At 40.2% G+C, this 17,329-nt stretch overlaps 1 protein-coding gene across 3 annotated transcripts in view; it reads right to left on the bottom strand.

The window, feature by feature from the left end:
• Positions 1-1,422: 1,422 nt before the first annotated feature.
• plagl2 (pleiomorphic adenoma gene-like 2) overlaps positions 1,423-17,329 on the bottom strand; it is a 61,983-nt gene continuing 46,076 nt past the window's right edge. For all 3 annotated transcript variants that reach the window (XM_049580325.1, XM_049580326.1, XM_049580327.1), the window contains exons 2-4: positions 11,540-11,692; positions 10,943-11,445; positions 1,423-8,874 (exon numbers count right to left, since the gene is read on the bottom strand). In XM_049580325.1, the coding sequence (XP_049436282.1) occupies positions 7,389-8,874; positions 10,943-11,280 (1,824 nt within the window). In that variant the 5' untranslated portion in view covers positions 11,281-11,445; positions 11,540-11,692 and the 3' untranslated portion in view covers positions 1,423-7,388. The remainder of the gene's footprint in view (positions 8,875-10,942; positions 11,446-11,539; positions 11,693-17,329) is intronic.

The following is a 17,329-nucleotide window of genomic DNA, read 5'->3' as shown; positions in this document are numbered from 1 at the left end:
CTGTGTTTCCTTTTAAGGTTTTCCTGATTCCACCCCAAAAATTTGCTCCATGTCCTCTCCTTAAAACACAGTCTCATGGTGCCTTGGTGAGGATGGCCTGCTCTAGTCCCTAAATCAAACACACCTACATTCAGGGTTAGTGTTAGTGTTCATTTGTACTCTTGTCTAACAATACGAAATTCCAGACTCAGATTGTGATTATTTCCTTTTATGTATATGTTGTTGAACTACTTTTTGAAACTAGTTTAATTCTGACAAGCTAAAAATTTTTGACGGTAGTTAAGATGTAGTTTAACTCCTTTTCATTGTAAAGTAGCTAGAAGTTAGGTAAACTGCATATAGGCCTACTTCCATCTGAATGTAGTTTTCACTAGTGCTAATTTCTTGGATGAAAATGTTTCGTCAACAACCTTTTTCCATGACAAAAATGAGACAATGAATGCTAAAAATAGATCTTGATAATGAAAACTAAGAAGAAATCTATGCTTCATTTTCGCTGATGAGACAAAAATGTTATCGGTGGACTAATCGACACTGAAAGCTGAGAACAGCCGTGCTTGCAATTATCTTCAAATGCCGCAAGAGTGACAGGCTGGTAAACACCAGAATGTTTCACTGGCCGGCAAAAAGACTGAAGCATCATCAGCCATTGGTGCAAGTTATGAGCTGCAATTCAGCAGTAAGTTGGCAGCCGTGTGTGTCTGACTGTGGATGGTGGGGCTGTTGAATGGATTTGTCGAATTCATTTGTTACAGTGGTGGCTGTTAGCAGTTAGCTCCACTTGTTAGCTGCTGACCAGCAGCAGAGCAAGCAGTCAATGGCCGCTGGACTTCACATCCGATTTCTGCAGGACTCAACTCAAATCAGATCCAGACTGTCTCAGGAAGCTTTACAAAGAGCAATTCAAGTGGGCTCTGTACATTGTACTTTTCCTAATGTAATAAAATAGACATTTTGAAGGATGTGTTAATGGGTGCTACAAGTCTTTGGCACACAGAAATGACAAGTTGATTCATTTTGTTTCAATTTGGCAGGAATTCAAGAAAAAAATCACTTAAAATTAAACAGCTACTTTTTTATTCAACACAACTTACTTAGCTTCAACTAAAATAACTTTTTCATAACTCATAATAGTGGAAATTGATGGAAAATTAGAGACCATTCTAGAATCAACTTAATTTTTTTTAAGTTTTTAACTGTAGTAAATTAGAGCCATATTTTCTAAAGAAAACAATATAATAGACATGACCAGTGCCCTGTATGGTACTTCTGGTAATTTTTAAGGGCTTGGACCATCTAACCTTTAAGATAATATTAACATATGACTTTTGCTATACTGTGCTTTTGTAGTAGATTTTCACATTTTACAATAGACAATGGAAAGGAAACTCTTCAAAATAAGAAATAGAATGCAAAGAGGGTATGAAACCGCTGGTTTGTCTTTTAATCATTTCAACATAACACATGACAACTCAAAGATACACTGTACTGTACAATAAGTCAATAGTTCTGTTGTTGTGTTCATCATCTCTTTGGATCAACCAATATACAAATCTGTCACTTCTACATTGCAGCAACTGATTGCATGTGAGATATGTAACAAAAAGCAAAACTTCTCATTTTCTATCTTTCTTTCTCCGAAGCACATCATTTATATAATTCTCCCTGTAGTTGATAAACTCCATGCTATATAAAATAGTGTAAGTGAATGCAAATATTCTATTTTCGTTCACCTTTTTTCACCCTTTTTATTCCAGAGGTGGCTGTAATAGCAAGTGATAAAAATAAAATGGGCTATGTCACTAAACGAGATACACAAAGAGGTTGGAATGCAAGACTTACATTAAGCTAGAAATATATAAAACTACATGTGGATGTTGCCTGCTTCAGACAGTACCCAGTTTCTTACTAAAAGCGAAAAAAGAGAGAGAGAGGGAGAGAGAAAGAAGACAGCATTATTAAAATCAAATCAGTTGCTTAAACTGAAGAACAAATTCCCTTAAAATGTTTGTGTTCTGCACCTAGTAGTAAAGAGGAAGAGGTGAGGATAAGTGCATCCCTAGTAGGTGCAGGTCGAGGTAATGGAGCTACAGCCAAGCCAAGGAACAACATAACATCACCGTCAGAGGTCGGGAATGGATCCATTTTATATCAACTATCTCAACTATTAACTCACACTACGGAAGCCCACTGATGCCAAAAAAAAAAAAAAAAGATGAAAATTTATGGAAAAACATGAATCATGAGTTAAAATTATGAGATGCCAACTCAAGATAAAAATGATGATTGTAAATGAAAATGTTCATAGTCATAGTTCACAATTTTGAATGTATGCCTAGTCTAGAAGTTATAAAGAAGTAGAAGTCGAGTCTTGAAGATAGTAAAAACATTTACATACTAAGTCAAAATTATGACACTAATTCAAATGTACAGGCTAAGAATTATTAGATCCTAAGTCAAATTTTAATTTAGTATGACACAATTTTGACTTGCTATCTTACAATTTTGACTTGATTTAGTACCTCATAATCCTGACTTGTTAGGTCAGGTTGTTTTTTATAAAACGGATAGATCCACTCCTTGATTATGATTGGCTGAGCTGCCTTCAGAGCCTTTGTAAAAGACAAAAACATTACAATTTAAGGTATCTGCTCTGTGTCATGCCAAACAATGGCAACACGGCCTCCCATGAGTTATTATTTCAATTATTCATGTTTTTGTTTTTGTTTTTTTTGGAGGGGGTGGGGGGGTGGGGGGTGCATGACAATATTGGAACATCATTGGTATCAGTTGATATTAGCTGAAAAATTAAATATCGGAATCGGCCAAAGTGCTGATGATATATTCATCGGCACTGGCCTATGTCGACTTTAAAACGAACTGTCGGAATTCGCCGACATGCTTTTTCTTATCTTGCACAATAAATGAATATTACATACACTGAAAAGTATTGTATTCCATGTCACCATCTGCTGGTGGGCCATCACATTAAGAGTATGTATAATATGATGTTCATTCCACTATAGAAGAGACTTGATGATCACTAAAATTCAGTAGGGGAACAAAGTGGATATACCGATATCAGTCATGAGTTGTTATATATCAATATATATATCGGATATCAGCAAAAAATCCAATATCATGCATCGCCAGTATTTTTATTTTATCTTGCCTAACATTTAGTTATTTTTTCTTTCTTTCTTTCTTTCTTGGATGAAATGGGCTTCCATACAGACCGGGGTATTAGTCCAGAGACAGGGCCCATTTTTCCAGAATGACCCCATTATGAAGAATGAGGGACCCAGTCTTGGGTGAATCACTCTATAATCACCTCTAAAAAAAAGTCACCAATGTAAGCTCAGGTGGTGCGATAGGTGTGAGATCTGTTGCTGTCAGCATTTCACAGCTACAAGTATGGCCTGACCACAACTTTTTCACTTCTGTCTGAAACTATCTAACAGTTACACTCCATTTACTTCCTCCACTCCTTCTACTTGATGACTTTATGTTTAGTAACATTGATTTAAAGCAACATTTGAAAACAGAAACTCCAATTCTTATGACACTATTCATACATGAGTCATTATCTGCATGTTGTTCTCTTTAAGTGCTAAGTTTTGGGGTCACTCTCAACTTCACTTTTTGCCAGTTACATGGTCTAAAAGTGGAATGCAGATGGGTCTCTGTTGCAAGAGCATTTCAATGGCAGGTTGTGGTCAGGTTGTGGCTTTGACACTCTTCTGACAACGGTCTCGTTTCCCACCGCCTCAGAATAACAGATGATGTTGCTGTTCTCTTGAAGCACTTGGCTGCAGAGTTTGATTAGATAAATTTATGAGAGAGAGAAGGCAAAGCTGGTTACCCAAAAACAAAAAAGTTTTAAAAGAAAAGGGGCAGGGGGCTCTTATTTAGAGGGATATTAGTGAAAAGTCTATCAAAAATACTGTTATTCTTTTGGAGAAGAGAAATACACAAAGGTTGATAAAGTCTACACATCAAACTAATGGCACATACATATACAGGATCAATACAAAATTAAAAACATATGAACATATAAGCTGAAATTTTAAAAGAAAAAATACTCTTTTTTTAAAGGTTGAAAGTGCTAGAATTCAGATTAGCTCACAGAAACCCAGGGAGGACAAACTTAATACATGCCAAAAGCTTTTCTTTAACTTTTTTTAAGGACTAAATTCATATTTGTTGCAAAAATATAAATGCTCAATTTGATTGCTACAAATTTGGCTTAAGCCAAGAGGGTTTTTCTTAAAAATGACCCTTTTTTAAGCGCATTAATAAGATCAAATTTGAATCTTGTCTTTTTTTAATGGATCATGTAAATTCTTAGGAAGGTGCTGACAGCTAATTCATTTAGGATCAATAAAAAGTTTGATCATTTTACAAGAGTCATTATCAAAATAATGACTCTCCAGGGGGGGGACTAATAAAATAAGTTTCAAATTAGTTCAGAACTTGGATTATAAAATCTACGATTTTAGCAACAAAGTTGTGATTTAACAGTCAGACTGCAGGGAAGCTTTTCCTACATCAGTGCTTGCTGATTCTGAATTTTCAGCTGTTCCAACCCCCCAGGGGAATATTCACCTGTCTAACACACAGGGGCCGTCAGCTGCTCATTTACTGGGTTTTTTATCCTACAGTATCAAAAAAGCTGATAACACTTGTAGCATTTTGTAACAAGCAATTGTGCAAAAATGTAGTTTCTTCTCCCCAGGTTTTGGTAAGAAAAATAAAACAAATAAAAATGAGGTGATGTGTTGTGTTGTTTTTCGAGGTCCTGTTTTATACAAACAGAAAATAATATATCATAGGACAACAAACAAAACAAATATATGACTATGAGCAATACCCCAAATCGTGCAGTCAGTCGTGTGTCCCCCTGTGCTTTGAATGTCAAAGCCTGGGAACTGAGTAACTGCGTTCTTCCGGATATTTTCAGACCCTTTACCTTTGACTCTACAAAGCAGCTGAGAAAGGAGGAGGAGGAGGAGTACAGAGGGGATGGGGCCCGGGGATGATGAACACTTTGTCGGTTCGGTTTTGTGCATGTTTTCAGCTTGCTGTCCATCTTGCAAAAAATAACAAAAATAAAAAAAAAATAATTGAAATGTTCTAGTGGTCTACAGTTGTCGTCTATCAGCAACCGTAGCTAAAAGCAGCAATATGTATTTTATGTTTCATTTCTATGTGCTAAGTTTTTCCTGTTTTTTTTTCTTTGTTTTTTTTTTTTTTTACACAACATTTAATGGTGATCGGGGCCCGCCTGTGGCATGACGACTGCTATCAGCAAAGTGAAAGGGTCTTCTTCTTCTTCTACGACTGGAATGACATTTCTGCACAAAATGAACTATCACAGATGATGCAGGAGCTCAGCTCTGTGTGAAGTCATGGATATGCCAGATGTGTTGGTCATGCCACAGACAGCGCTAGATAAAGAGCATCTATTTCACTTTGAAGCTTAGGTTTACTTTGGGCTCATGTTTTTATAGGCTGGTGGTGAATGGTTAAAAAGGATCTAAACTCTGAGGCATCCACTGAGCTGGTGGTGAGATCGGCTGGGATTTCACCACAGCACAGGGATTTACATATTCCACTGGATAAAGACCTACAGTCATAGCTTCATAGGCCATCCATGTCAGCATCCCAACAATCTATCTAGTTCAAATCCTAATTGATTATTAAGCCACTAACAGCCTTCTATAGATACTTCCCATCCACAGTTCTGATTCCGCTATACTAACTCAAGTACATGTAAAGGTAAAGATTGGATATGACAGAGAAAGCTTAAGGGAAAAAGCTAATACTTCATCCATTTGTTTGATCAAAAAAAATGCAAGATACACACAAATGTAAACCTGCCAGACATCAAAAACATCATCACTTAGTTTTAATACGTCTACCTAAAATACACCTTACTGAGATAAAAGCAATAATAATATTCATTTTTGAGATATTTCGTACACTGCAATAACATTCTTTCAACACATTTTTACTCATCTGTCACTGAAGTTCTTTTGTTTTTTTTTTTGCCATTCACATATGTCAGGGTTCATCATCACAATGATGATGCATCTTTTTTTTAAAGACTGCCTAAAGATGTGTTTGTTCCAAAAAAATAGATATTTTAGGTATGCTGCGCAGCCAAGAAGCAGCTGCAATTCTCATTATGCGATTATGATGGGAGCTTTTAAAGGTAACTGTTAGAAGGGAGACAGGTGAAGGAAGGAGAGTGAGGAGAAAGTCTCAAGCAGTGGAAACCTCTAGGAGTCACGAAGAAAGGAGACAAAAAGGTTTCCCGAGGAGATTCCTAAAGGTCAAGTGCCTTCAAAAAAAAAGTGCTTCTCTTGGGGGAACAGTAAAAAAGCCAGCGTGATATGACATCATTTCCACACACTTTCACTCATTTTTCTTTTTTCCTCCTTTTCTTTAAAAATGTGTAGCCATGTGTGTCTGGAAGCAAACAGGTTTCTTATCAATCACATGATAAGAGTCTATTTTCATTTAGTGAGCTATTTTCATTCAAACTGACCTGACTCTAGGAGCACATTAGTTACAGTTAAAAGAAAATAATGGGGACATCCATCTAATTTTTTCCTTGTTTAAAGAGCACTTTTTCAGACGCAGAGGGGGCTTTTGTGGCTCTCGTCTAATCACCTAGAGGAGAATTTTAGAGTTAAGGTTTCAATCGTTCGACTCAATGTCTGCATCTCTTCATTCCTTCGCTGGGAGAGAGAGAGGAGAGACTCTCTGTACTGATTGTGACGTTTAGGTTATTAGAGTGGGTGGTTCAAAACTCAAGATGAGACACATTCTACCATTTTTTTACATATGGAAAAGAAAAATAAAGTAAAACAAAATATCCACTTCAAACTATTTTTTTCTGGGTCACAACAAGACAGATAATTTTCACTAAAAATTATCTTTGATTTTTTTTTTTTTTATATTATTACATAAAGTATGCAGTACCACGCCTTTTGGCCTACTGATCCTGCCCTCTATACTACTAAATAGGGGATGGAAGGGGGATAAAAAGGGGAAGTAAATGGAAATAAAAAGGATGGGTTAATACATTGTTATAACTATAGGATAAGGGGGGGGAAAGCCCAAATAAAAGCTGCTTCAACTTCTTTTTTCACCTTTTCCTTTTTGTTCAAAGGAGTTTAACTTCCTTGTAAGGCTCAATCAAAAGCTTTTGTGCACTTTCATTTAAGGCTTCTAAGTGTTCATTTTCGTGTATTTACTTATTCTAATTCTCCAACTTCATCACCAGGCCATTTCAAGAGCCACAGCCCCAAATATCCATACTGAGGCTGATATGGGGACCATCTTGGCTGGGTGGGGCTGGGCTGGGCAGAAGGCTAGCTCTCTCACTGGAAGGCCTGGTGGAAGCGAGGCAGCGTGGTGGTACTAAGGCTGGAGCTGAACACTGGTGGGAGGGGGTGCAGGGGTCCGAGACCCAGACCCCCGCTGGAGCTCTGCTGCTCCTGAGGTTGCGGTTGCAAAGAGGTAAGAGGTGCCGTAGCGACGGCAGCTGCTGCCGCGGCGACTGCTGCAGCATGGGGCTCGGCAGCGTGCAGAGATGAGGAAGAAGAGGAAGAAGAAGAGGAGGGGGTCGCGGATGAGGTGTAACCCATCACCAGCCCTCCCGTGCTCATAGGGGCACTGTAGGGAGGCAGGTTGAGGGGCAGGAACCCCAGCAGGTGGGAGAAGTCCATATTAGCAGCACACAGAGACTCAGCGATCACCGCAGGGCTCTTGGACAGGAGGTGATCCCCACAAAGCTCATCCACCAGGCCCGAGGTGGGCTCCAGTCCGTCCTTGGGGGGTGAGGCAGCAGCATGTGGCTCTGCAGAGGGAACCGGGCCTGGCGAGCCACTCTGCAGATCCATGAGGAAGCTCTCCATCTCCACTTTCAAGGGCTTGTCCAGCAGGTATGAGGTAGATCCCAGCTGGTATTTGGGGGCTGGCTGGGGCTGGTGCTGCTGCTGGGGAGCCGGAGGCTGGTGGTGTGGGGGCAGTGGAGGGGAATGGTGGTGGTGGTGATGGTGGTGATGATGGTGGTGGTGATGGGAGTGTGGGTGAAGAGGTCCAGGGGATTCCATGTGACAGCCCATGCCCATAGCTGCAGACAAGGGACTGGGCATCAGGGACGGGTGTGGGTGACCCACCCCAGAATTAGACATGGCCTGGAGATGGTGGGGGTTGTACATGCCCATCGGAAAAGGGGCCCCACTTGGGAACGGTTTGCCCATCATGGGGTCTTTATTAGGACCCATGCCGCACATCATGGGGCTGAGCTCCTCCTTCACAGAGCAAGGTGGTGACCCAGATGCTAAAAGACCTAACATATCAGGAGGCTCCGTCTTGATCTTCAGTAGCTCCTGCGAGTGGCTCTTCTTCACGTGGCGTGTCAGATGGTCCTTCCTGCCGAAGCGCTGGGCACAATACTGGCACAGGAAGTCCTTTCGACCCGTGTGGACCACCATGTGCCGTCTCACATCCTTCCGCGTGTAGAAACGACGGTCACAGTGGTCACACGGGTGTTTTTTCTCCTTGGCGCCACCAGAAGACTTCCCAGAGTGGCTCTTGAGGTGCTCCAAGAGCACGGGAGTGCTCTCGTAGCTCTGCATGCACACTTTACAGGTGAGATCTCCTGCTGTGGCAGAGTGCATGGCCACATGGCGCTTATATCCCAGCTTTGTGTTGTAGTGCTTCCCACACTCCTCACACTTGAAGGCCTCCTTGTTGGGGTCATGGGTCTGCAGGTGGTTCTTTAGGTGGTCTTTGCGGTGGAACATTTTCTCACAATACGAGCACTGATGGGTCTTCTGTGGAGAGTGTGTGGCCATATGCCTACAAGAAAAAGAAAGATTGTAAATTGTTGGGTTATTTTAGTTACACATTCCTTGTCTTGTTGTCACATTTGTTATGCAGTCTGTCAGTGGTGTGTAGGCTAAAGTGAGGCATGAATTCCCTTCAGTCAAACCCCTTGTGTCCATATATACATAAATGAGTCACAGTGGTTTGCAGCCAGGACCCAAAATGGGTTTTGGAACCACTTCCTGTGATTCACCAGATTCCAAACATCCTAGTATGTTGATGAGTTTGAGACAAAGGGCCCTATTTTAACAATCTATAGTGCATGGACTGAAGTGCATGGCACAAGAGCATTTAGGGCGTGTTAGACTCCATTTTGACAGTTAAATGGGGCAGAATCTGGGAGCAAAGTAAGACTCAAGGGGCAAGGAGGTTATATTTAGTCCCTAAATTAACCATAGGTGTGTTTTGGGTATAAAAAGAATTAGTCAGGGTATCATCCCCCTTCCCTTTCCCTTTACATGGCAAATTCAGTAAATTGGAGAAGTGCAATTCTTCTTCTGCTGAGAGTGATGCAGTAAGAGCAGTATCTTCCCTGCAGCAAATATTGTGAGACAGCAGCTATGCTTTGTCTCTGCTATGTTCACATTTTAGAGAATGTCATTTATCTTCTCCTCATTAACAATATATTATTTCACCCACCTGCAACCCATCTGCAAACATCCCTGTGTGTGTAACAAGCGCACACATGTTGTAACGCACACTTTAAATATTTGGAATTTTTTGATCAATTCTACGATTGCTCTCTGCTGCCCTGAATAGCAATCTGTCAACAATGCGTATGACCACACCTCATTTTCAAGCCATACATGACCATGTGCACACAGATGGGTGCATGTACATGGGGTGCTGGCTGTGAAAATGTCAGCTGCGTTGGTCTGCAACTACCAATGACAGTTGCATTTTTTGTAAGCCGAAGCAGAAGTTAGCATCGCCCGAGTTCCCTCATCAAAAAGCCAATGGGATTTTCCCAATGGATTTTGGATTACTGCATAAAATAAGTTCTGTGGCAAACAAAAAGTTTGTGATAACTACACATTTTGTTCAGCCAGATAATCTTCACTAATGAACACTTTTATGATGTTTGAAGCCTAAATGCAATCGCCAGAAGTAAAAAGCTAACGTTTGGCTGTAAACAAACGGTCGCATGACTTAATGTCACCACCACAACGAGGCTGTAAAGCCCTGTTCGGTGTGACGATGTTCCATAGTCTCATTTAGCTACTTCTTTTTCTTTAAGAATTTTTATTATTTTATGTCATAGAACAAAACAATAAAATATCTGAAGCTTGTGTTAACCATAGCTATCAAACCAAAAACTCATTCAAAAAACCCACTAACTTTGAGATGAGGGAACCAGGAGTGCAAAAATGCTAGCTGAGGACTCATTCCTGCACCCCTTCATTGGCTTTTTTTTTGGACACTGTGGGAAAACTAATAAAGCTGATAAGGCAAACAGGTGATTATTTACACCTCCAGCCATTACAGAGCAACAGTATCATTCATTTGAATTCACTTTGGTCTCCACCAACTGAGGGAAATATCTGGCTCTTTAGCTTGCTGATTGATACTCCGCAATGTTCATCTGCTAGTTGCTAACATTGTCTGTCTGCTGTTTGGAGCAGGGTAAGTAGTGTACACTGATCAGAGCTCACTGGAAACAGCTGCCTGCTGTCTCAAAAAATGACACTAATGAATCAAAACACTAAAGTTGCAGGCTGTGAAACCAAAACAATGAGCTGAAAGATGCTAAAACTCTTTGTACAGCTGAGGGGAAGTGCAGAGTCAGGTGATAATTCTGAGTGGGTTTTCTATTATTGACGATGCCTTTAACTTATAAATAGTCAAGCTAGAACTACTGACAGAAAAGATAATTCAGTTTTGCTCTCTGATGATAAAGTGTTAACTTTTTCAGGTTTACACAATAAGTCAATGTAAAAATTAAAGCCTTTCTCAAGTTGCTCATTGGAGAGTCTAAGAAAGCTAAATACGCCATGCATCATACTGTTTTTTAAAGGATGTGAATGTGATGAATTCTCAGTACCTGAAGAGCTTGTATTTGGAGCTGAAGGCCTTAGGACAGTGTGGCTGTGAGCAGTGGAAGGGTTTCTCTCCTGTGTGACTCAAGGCGTGGAGCCGGAGCTTCTCCTGTGAGGCAAACAGGGCCCCGCACACCAAACACTCGTTCCCACTTGCTTTCCCTACCTCTTCTCCTTCTTCCCTCTCCCTCTCTCTCTCTTTCCCCCTCTCTCTCTCTCTCTCTCTCTCTGTCCGTGGCAGCGGGGCTGCGCTCCCAAACAGCTTGGCGGCAGTCCGTCGTCCCTCTTCCTCCGGCGTCAGTGCGGTAATACGTTGTGAGGCATCGGCGGCAGCAGCTGCCATGGCAGCCCTAGAGTGCCGCTGCCATGAAAATTCACTTGTGGCTCCCCTGCCTTGCAGGCTCAACGTGGGAAGTTTTGGGTAAGGAAGGGTTGTCGAAAAAGAAGGCACTCAAGAGCTCACAGGAAGGGCCAACGATCCAGCGGAAACATCGAGGTAAAACAAAATCTGGGGTGAGATAGAAAATACATACATTGAAGTTTACTGTTTCCAAGTTTGTGGCAACATTAAACATATTTTCCTTATTAAATCAATTGTTTACCTGTTGAACTTGTCCTTCTTTTGTCTCTGCACTTTCCTTCTCTCTCTACTTTAGTCGCTCCTCTACTTCAATCTCTTGTTCTCTCCTCCTCACCCAGTCCCAACAGCTATGGTTGGCGGTGAGTGGGAAACACTGCTCTGCATTTTTACTGTCCTGCAAGGAGAGAGCAAACATGACAAACACAATGATAAGTTGACAAATGTGACTTCAGTGTCATTTTATTTTATTTTTAAGTAATACATCACTCACAAAATGACCATTTGTATATCAATTAGCCATGCCATGTGACCTTGAATTGGTTAAGAAAACTTTGCTGCATGGCTCCAGGGAATATGGCAAACATATTGATTGTTTGATTGATTGGGGACCAAGTTTAACAGCAAAACTATATAAAAACATCAGTTTGCAATCTCTAACGCAAGTCCTGCACTATAATCCAGTCTAATTTATCCAGTCGTATGCTCAGTGCTTCCCAGACACGTCCATTTTCGCTAAAACCTCACTATTCAAAACTAAACTGAACTGAAGGTGAAACTTATCTGTGCTCTCTTCAAAGCCAGACTCCAACATTAAGGATTTTTCAAAAAAAAAAAAAAAAGGATGTGTTTGGGAAGTACTGAGCAAATGACTATATCAGGGGTCAAACTATGGCTCTGGCTCTTATATTTTATCACTGTTGTAGGCCTAAAGTGACTCTCACATTCTCCATTTGTAAAACTTTGTAGCTTACACACAAAAAACAAAATGATTTAACATCTCGTAAACTAAAATGTGCGTCACATGTCTGTGATCTGGCACCTCGTTCCTCTAAATTTTGATGAACCTCCATAGCATTGTCTAGTCTCGAGTTTCCCCAGATAGGCTTGCTATGGCTTCCAAATTCAAAAAATGAAAAGGCTCTGAGAAAAATGGAGAATTAATGAAGTATGGACAGATTTGTTCGCTTTTATCGACAACGCCATAAGTTAAAAGTACCAAATAATCATATATAGCCCAGTGTAGAGCCACTCTGTGGGAAAACATATTAACGAATGCTCATTCAGACCTTTTAGTTATGTTGACAGGATAATTAAGCCTTCAACAGCTGTGTTTCCTTCATTATCAGGCTCAAATATGTTTTGCAGCTGGAAGCAGATTTTCTTTCTTTTTGGCCAAAAACTGCTCTTTTTTTATTATGGTTGCTGACCCCTGGACTAGATAAATGATACTTTAATTTTACTGCACAGATTGTGTCAGAGATTGTATAAGGATGTTTTGTTATAGTTTCGTTGTTGTTAAATGTGGTCCCCATTCGATAAATTTATGTTCTCCATTTGTTTGCATGCAAGAAAAACAAAGTTTTCTTTCAATTCAAGGAAACATGGCATGACTAACTGATACACACAACAGATTTGTGGGTAAAGTATTCCTTTAAAGCTCTGAAAACAAATGTAACAAAATGCAGTCATGTAGACAACAACTCAAAACCTCAGAAACCTAAAATGAAAATGAAACCTCTCAAGCCCCTGATTCAACAGGTTTGACTTGAATCATAATCTGTCATTTGCAAAATTCCACTTTCCTCTGAGCTCACTAGGGGGAGCTGAATGACAAGTCTGACTGACGTGAAACAAACTGTAAAGGTTTAGCAAAAAAAAAAAAAAAAAAGACTGTTTAAAGAATGATGACTCTCAATCACACACACACACACACACACACACACACACACACACACAGCATACTGTAATACCTTTACTTGTATAACCAAATGTGAAGACTGAATGAAATAACACAGCCTTACCCCTTGTCATGTGTCTTCAGATAACAGAAGAGTACATAAAGCCAGCTTAGTGTGTGTTTATGTGTGTACATGTATGTACTTGTTATGAAACTGGATAAGACTCCTGTAATCCTTGGGGAAACACAGAAACACACACAGCCCCCTGGATTGAGGGTGGGCTGCGGCGGTTGGAGGATAGGGGGTGGGCAGTGTTTATGCCACAAACTTCCTAGAACCAGCACTACCTATTAACCTGAATTCAACAAATTCCTGACACCAGTGAAAACAGTGGCAAACTTTGAGGTGAAAAAGTGGGCAGCTTAAGTGAAAACTGCAACGAAACAGCTACCGACCCGCAGCTGTTTATTAAAATAAACCACAAACTATATTAACTCCTGAGAGACCGCTGAGCTCTCTCGCCCTGTCATCTCTGCATTCCCTTATTTACCCTCAGTGACCTCTGTGACCCCTGCTCGCTAACACACCAGCTAAGTCCAAGGTTGAGCGGACATGACGCAAATCACAATGCTCCGAGTGCCAGTCACGTGAATCGAGAGTGCATATAAGTACCGTAAACACATGTGGGCATATGTGACAGAATGCACACACACATGCACAGTGTCTGCACATACATACACAGCTCCACATGTAAAGGCATCCTTTCTGTGTGAGAGGTCACTGAGTTAAGAAACATAGCAAATATGTTGGAATCTGCTCTGAGTGCTTTTGCAGATGTTTATATTTACATGTTTACATACAATGCACAAACATGTATCCACAGGTTGGTGCATGTGGCTAACACATGTACACACTGCGCGAGAGCTGTGTGAGTGTTCATGTAATTTCTTCTGCACTTTAGCACATGCGTGCCTGTGTGCTCACGTATGTCTCAGTGCGTCCATACATGTGCAGTTGTCCTCGTAATGTATGTGTGTTTACAGCAGTGGTTAAGAGGACCTGACAGCTGTAGCGTTGTGTGGTGGTCATCACCCAGCGGGGAGGGTGCAGGGGGGTGACACCCGTCCCATTGACCACCCTCAGGGAGCCCGGCTCTATTGTAAGGCCTACCCACATCGCACATTCCTGGCCTGAACCATGCCGTGTCTCCCTGCCTCTCTCCTCCGCACACAACAGCACATGCAACACACAGAGTTCTGGTCACGCCGAATGCAACATCATGTACACACCCTCTCCCCCACCCCCACAAGCCGGCATGCTCAAACGCACTCACAAAGGCGCGCGCACAGACAGGCAGATACAGTACAATGAAGAGAGTCCACACCATCAAGTTATAGAAATAAACCAAATAGAGCTTAAACACAAAGGGCACACCATGCCAGGCCATGTGGAACGCTAACTTCACACATGGATGCCCTCAGGTTTGAACAAGCCCAAATGACTGACCTATGCAACAACAGCATTATGCTTGCATTATGTATACATAACATTCAAACTCAGTAAAAAGAATTGTTCTCATTACCTGACATAGCTCTCCAAACTACTGATCATTCAATTTGACCATCAATGCTACCTCAGTCAGTAATGATCCACTTCAAACATAATGCTCTGTACCTTCCATGCTCTACTTTCAGAGCAGTTAAAATAAAACCAAAGTGCCTGATGGCGGTCCAAGTGACAATTGCCCGCCCTTGGCTACCCATGTCAATTACTGTACTCCATCTCAAAAATGCAGTGCAATAACAGGTATGGAAACCACACAGTCACAACATTATTTTCCTTGCCCCATTTGCGCAGTGTTATTTAAACATATCAGAATCAAAATCCATTATTCTATCATTCCAGCTAGCAGACATACTTGGAGGGAGGGACAAAACGCATGGAGAAAATAAAGAAACTGTCACATATCAACGCACAAAAGAGGAACGTTACGTCAAGAGCCATAGAAATTAAATTTGTCATTACAGTACACTGAATGAAAGGCTATTTATAGAAGATAACTGTAACAATTTCATTCATGCACATAACAAAATTCCATGATATTTCTGAAACCTTCAAAGATTTTACCAATGTCATGACTTTTCCAGTGCTGGAAAATTTACTAGTGGAATTCCATGACTTTTCCAGGCTTTCCATGATAATGACATAAATAGTCATGTACTTGAATTTTATTGGGGGAAAATACGGGTATTTCATTACAAAAAAACTGTGCTTACTTTGATCAGAAAAAGCAAACACACACTAGAATCACAGACACATTTATTAATTTTTTTGATTAAATAAAGAAGAAAAGTCCATGTTTTCTAAAACGGTTTTATTTTAAAATGTGACCTTTTTCATAGCAGACATTTTGACTTGTCACAGCAGAAACAGCACAGGCGTTACTAATTATACCATTAATGGTGGCTCTGTTCTATTCAAGTGCCCCAGTAAGTCATGACAGTGTGACAGTGAGCCAGCACACACAGTAACAGGAACCTGAAACTGAAGCAGCTAAATGGAATTCAACCATCATTAATCTGATTATTTACACCTGTGCTTTTCCTACTATGACATGTCAAAATGTCTTCTGTGGAAAATGCCTATACACTACAGTGCAATAGGCATGAATTAACTTTTTTGTTGTTTTTACTTTAACCTGAATAAAAGCATAATTTTTCTCCAATTACTGTAATGAAACACTGCAGAGGTGACGTTGTTTTTGTAGGCCAACCAGAAATTATGGTGCATTCCAATTGCACTGTGAAAAATATCAACTGGAAATCCCCATGAAGTCAGACATCCGACTCATAAAGTCACATGGATCTCACCAATCCCAACCTCAAAATCCAAGATGGCTGGTCTGTGCATCAACAGTAGTCTGAACAGCAATGCTCTTTATTAGCACTTCTGTCTTATTTGTGTCTCATTAACACAGTCCTGGCTAATGTCTATCTGTGAACTGCAACAGTGTTTGTATGGGCAAAATAGAGCATGAGTTGTCGTTATCAACTGATATTGCTTACAGTGGCTAACCTGGCTAGAACTGGTATTGCTAACAACATCTTGTGGTTTTCTGACTTGCTGTGCTAAAATACGGTCTATCTGATGTCATTCCCAGCTCCGACCCCCAACTTCAGATGGTAAATGGAATGCATAATTAGCATCAGCCTGGTCCCCACAACAACAACAAAAAATGTGAATTTTCAATTGGATTTTGGATTACTGCAGAAAATAAACTTACACATTTTGTTCTGTAAGATAGTCTTCACAAACCAACACCACTTTTATGGGTTCTGAAGTGTAAAAACAATTGCTGGAAATAAAAAGCTTACATATAATGTAATGATGATGTGATGATGTTCTTGTAGGCTCATTTAGCCACTTGTTAGCAACTGCCTTTTTAATACACAATAAAACTACAAAACTTATGATTGTAGTATTTACTGTTTTCATGTTTATGTAAATGTGAAAGTCTAACTAGGCATGCACGATAATATCGGCACATCATTGGTATCCGTCGATTAGTATTAGCCGATAATGAACTTTCGGCATCGACCAACATTCTGAAAATATCGGTACATCATTGCTATCGGCCAATATCGGGTTGAAAATAGAATCGCCCAACATGCCTTTTCTTATTTTGCACAATGAATTAATATTACATACACTGGAAAAGTATTATATTTCATGTCTACATCTGCTGGTGGGTCATCATGATAAGAGTATGCACACATAATATGATGTTAATTACACTACAGAAGAGACCTGATTATCACTAAAATTAGGTGAGGAAAAAAGTGGATATATTGACACTGGTATTGGTTATCAGCCAAATTAGTTGTTATATATATTATATATATTATATAATGTTGCATACTGGCAAAAAATCCACTAACATACATTCCTACCACAAACTTAATTTATGGTACTTTATGGCAATTTATGGCATTTATTGACTTTGAGACAAGGAAATCAGAAGTGCAAAAATGCTAGCTTATTTCTGGGTTTTAGCACTTGTAGCACTCTTTGTAAAAAAAAAAAAAGAAGTAACTGCATATATAACAGACAGCTAATTTAATTTAAGAAAGCTA

The sequence above is a fragment of the Epinephelus fuscoguttatus genome, linkage group LG7 (assembly GCF_011397635.1).
Source record: "Epinephelus fuscoguttatus linkage group LG7, E.fuscoguttatus.final_Chr_v1".
Taxonomy (NCBI): Eukaryota; Metazoa; Chordata; class Actinopteri; order Perciformes; family Serranidae; genus Epinephelus; species Epinephelus fuscoguttatus.
Note: the sequence above shows the minus strand (reverse complement) of the source record. Positions and strands in the feature narration are given on the sequence as shown.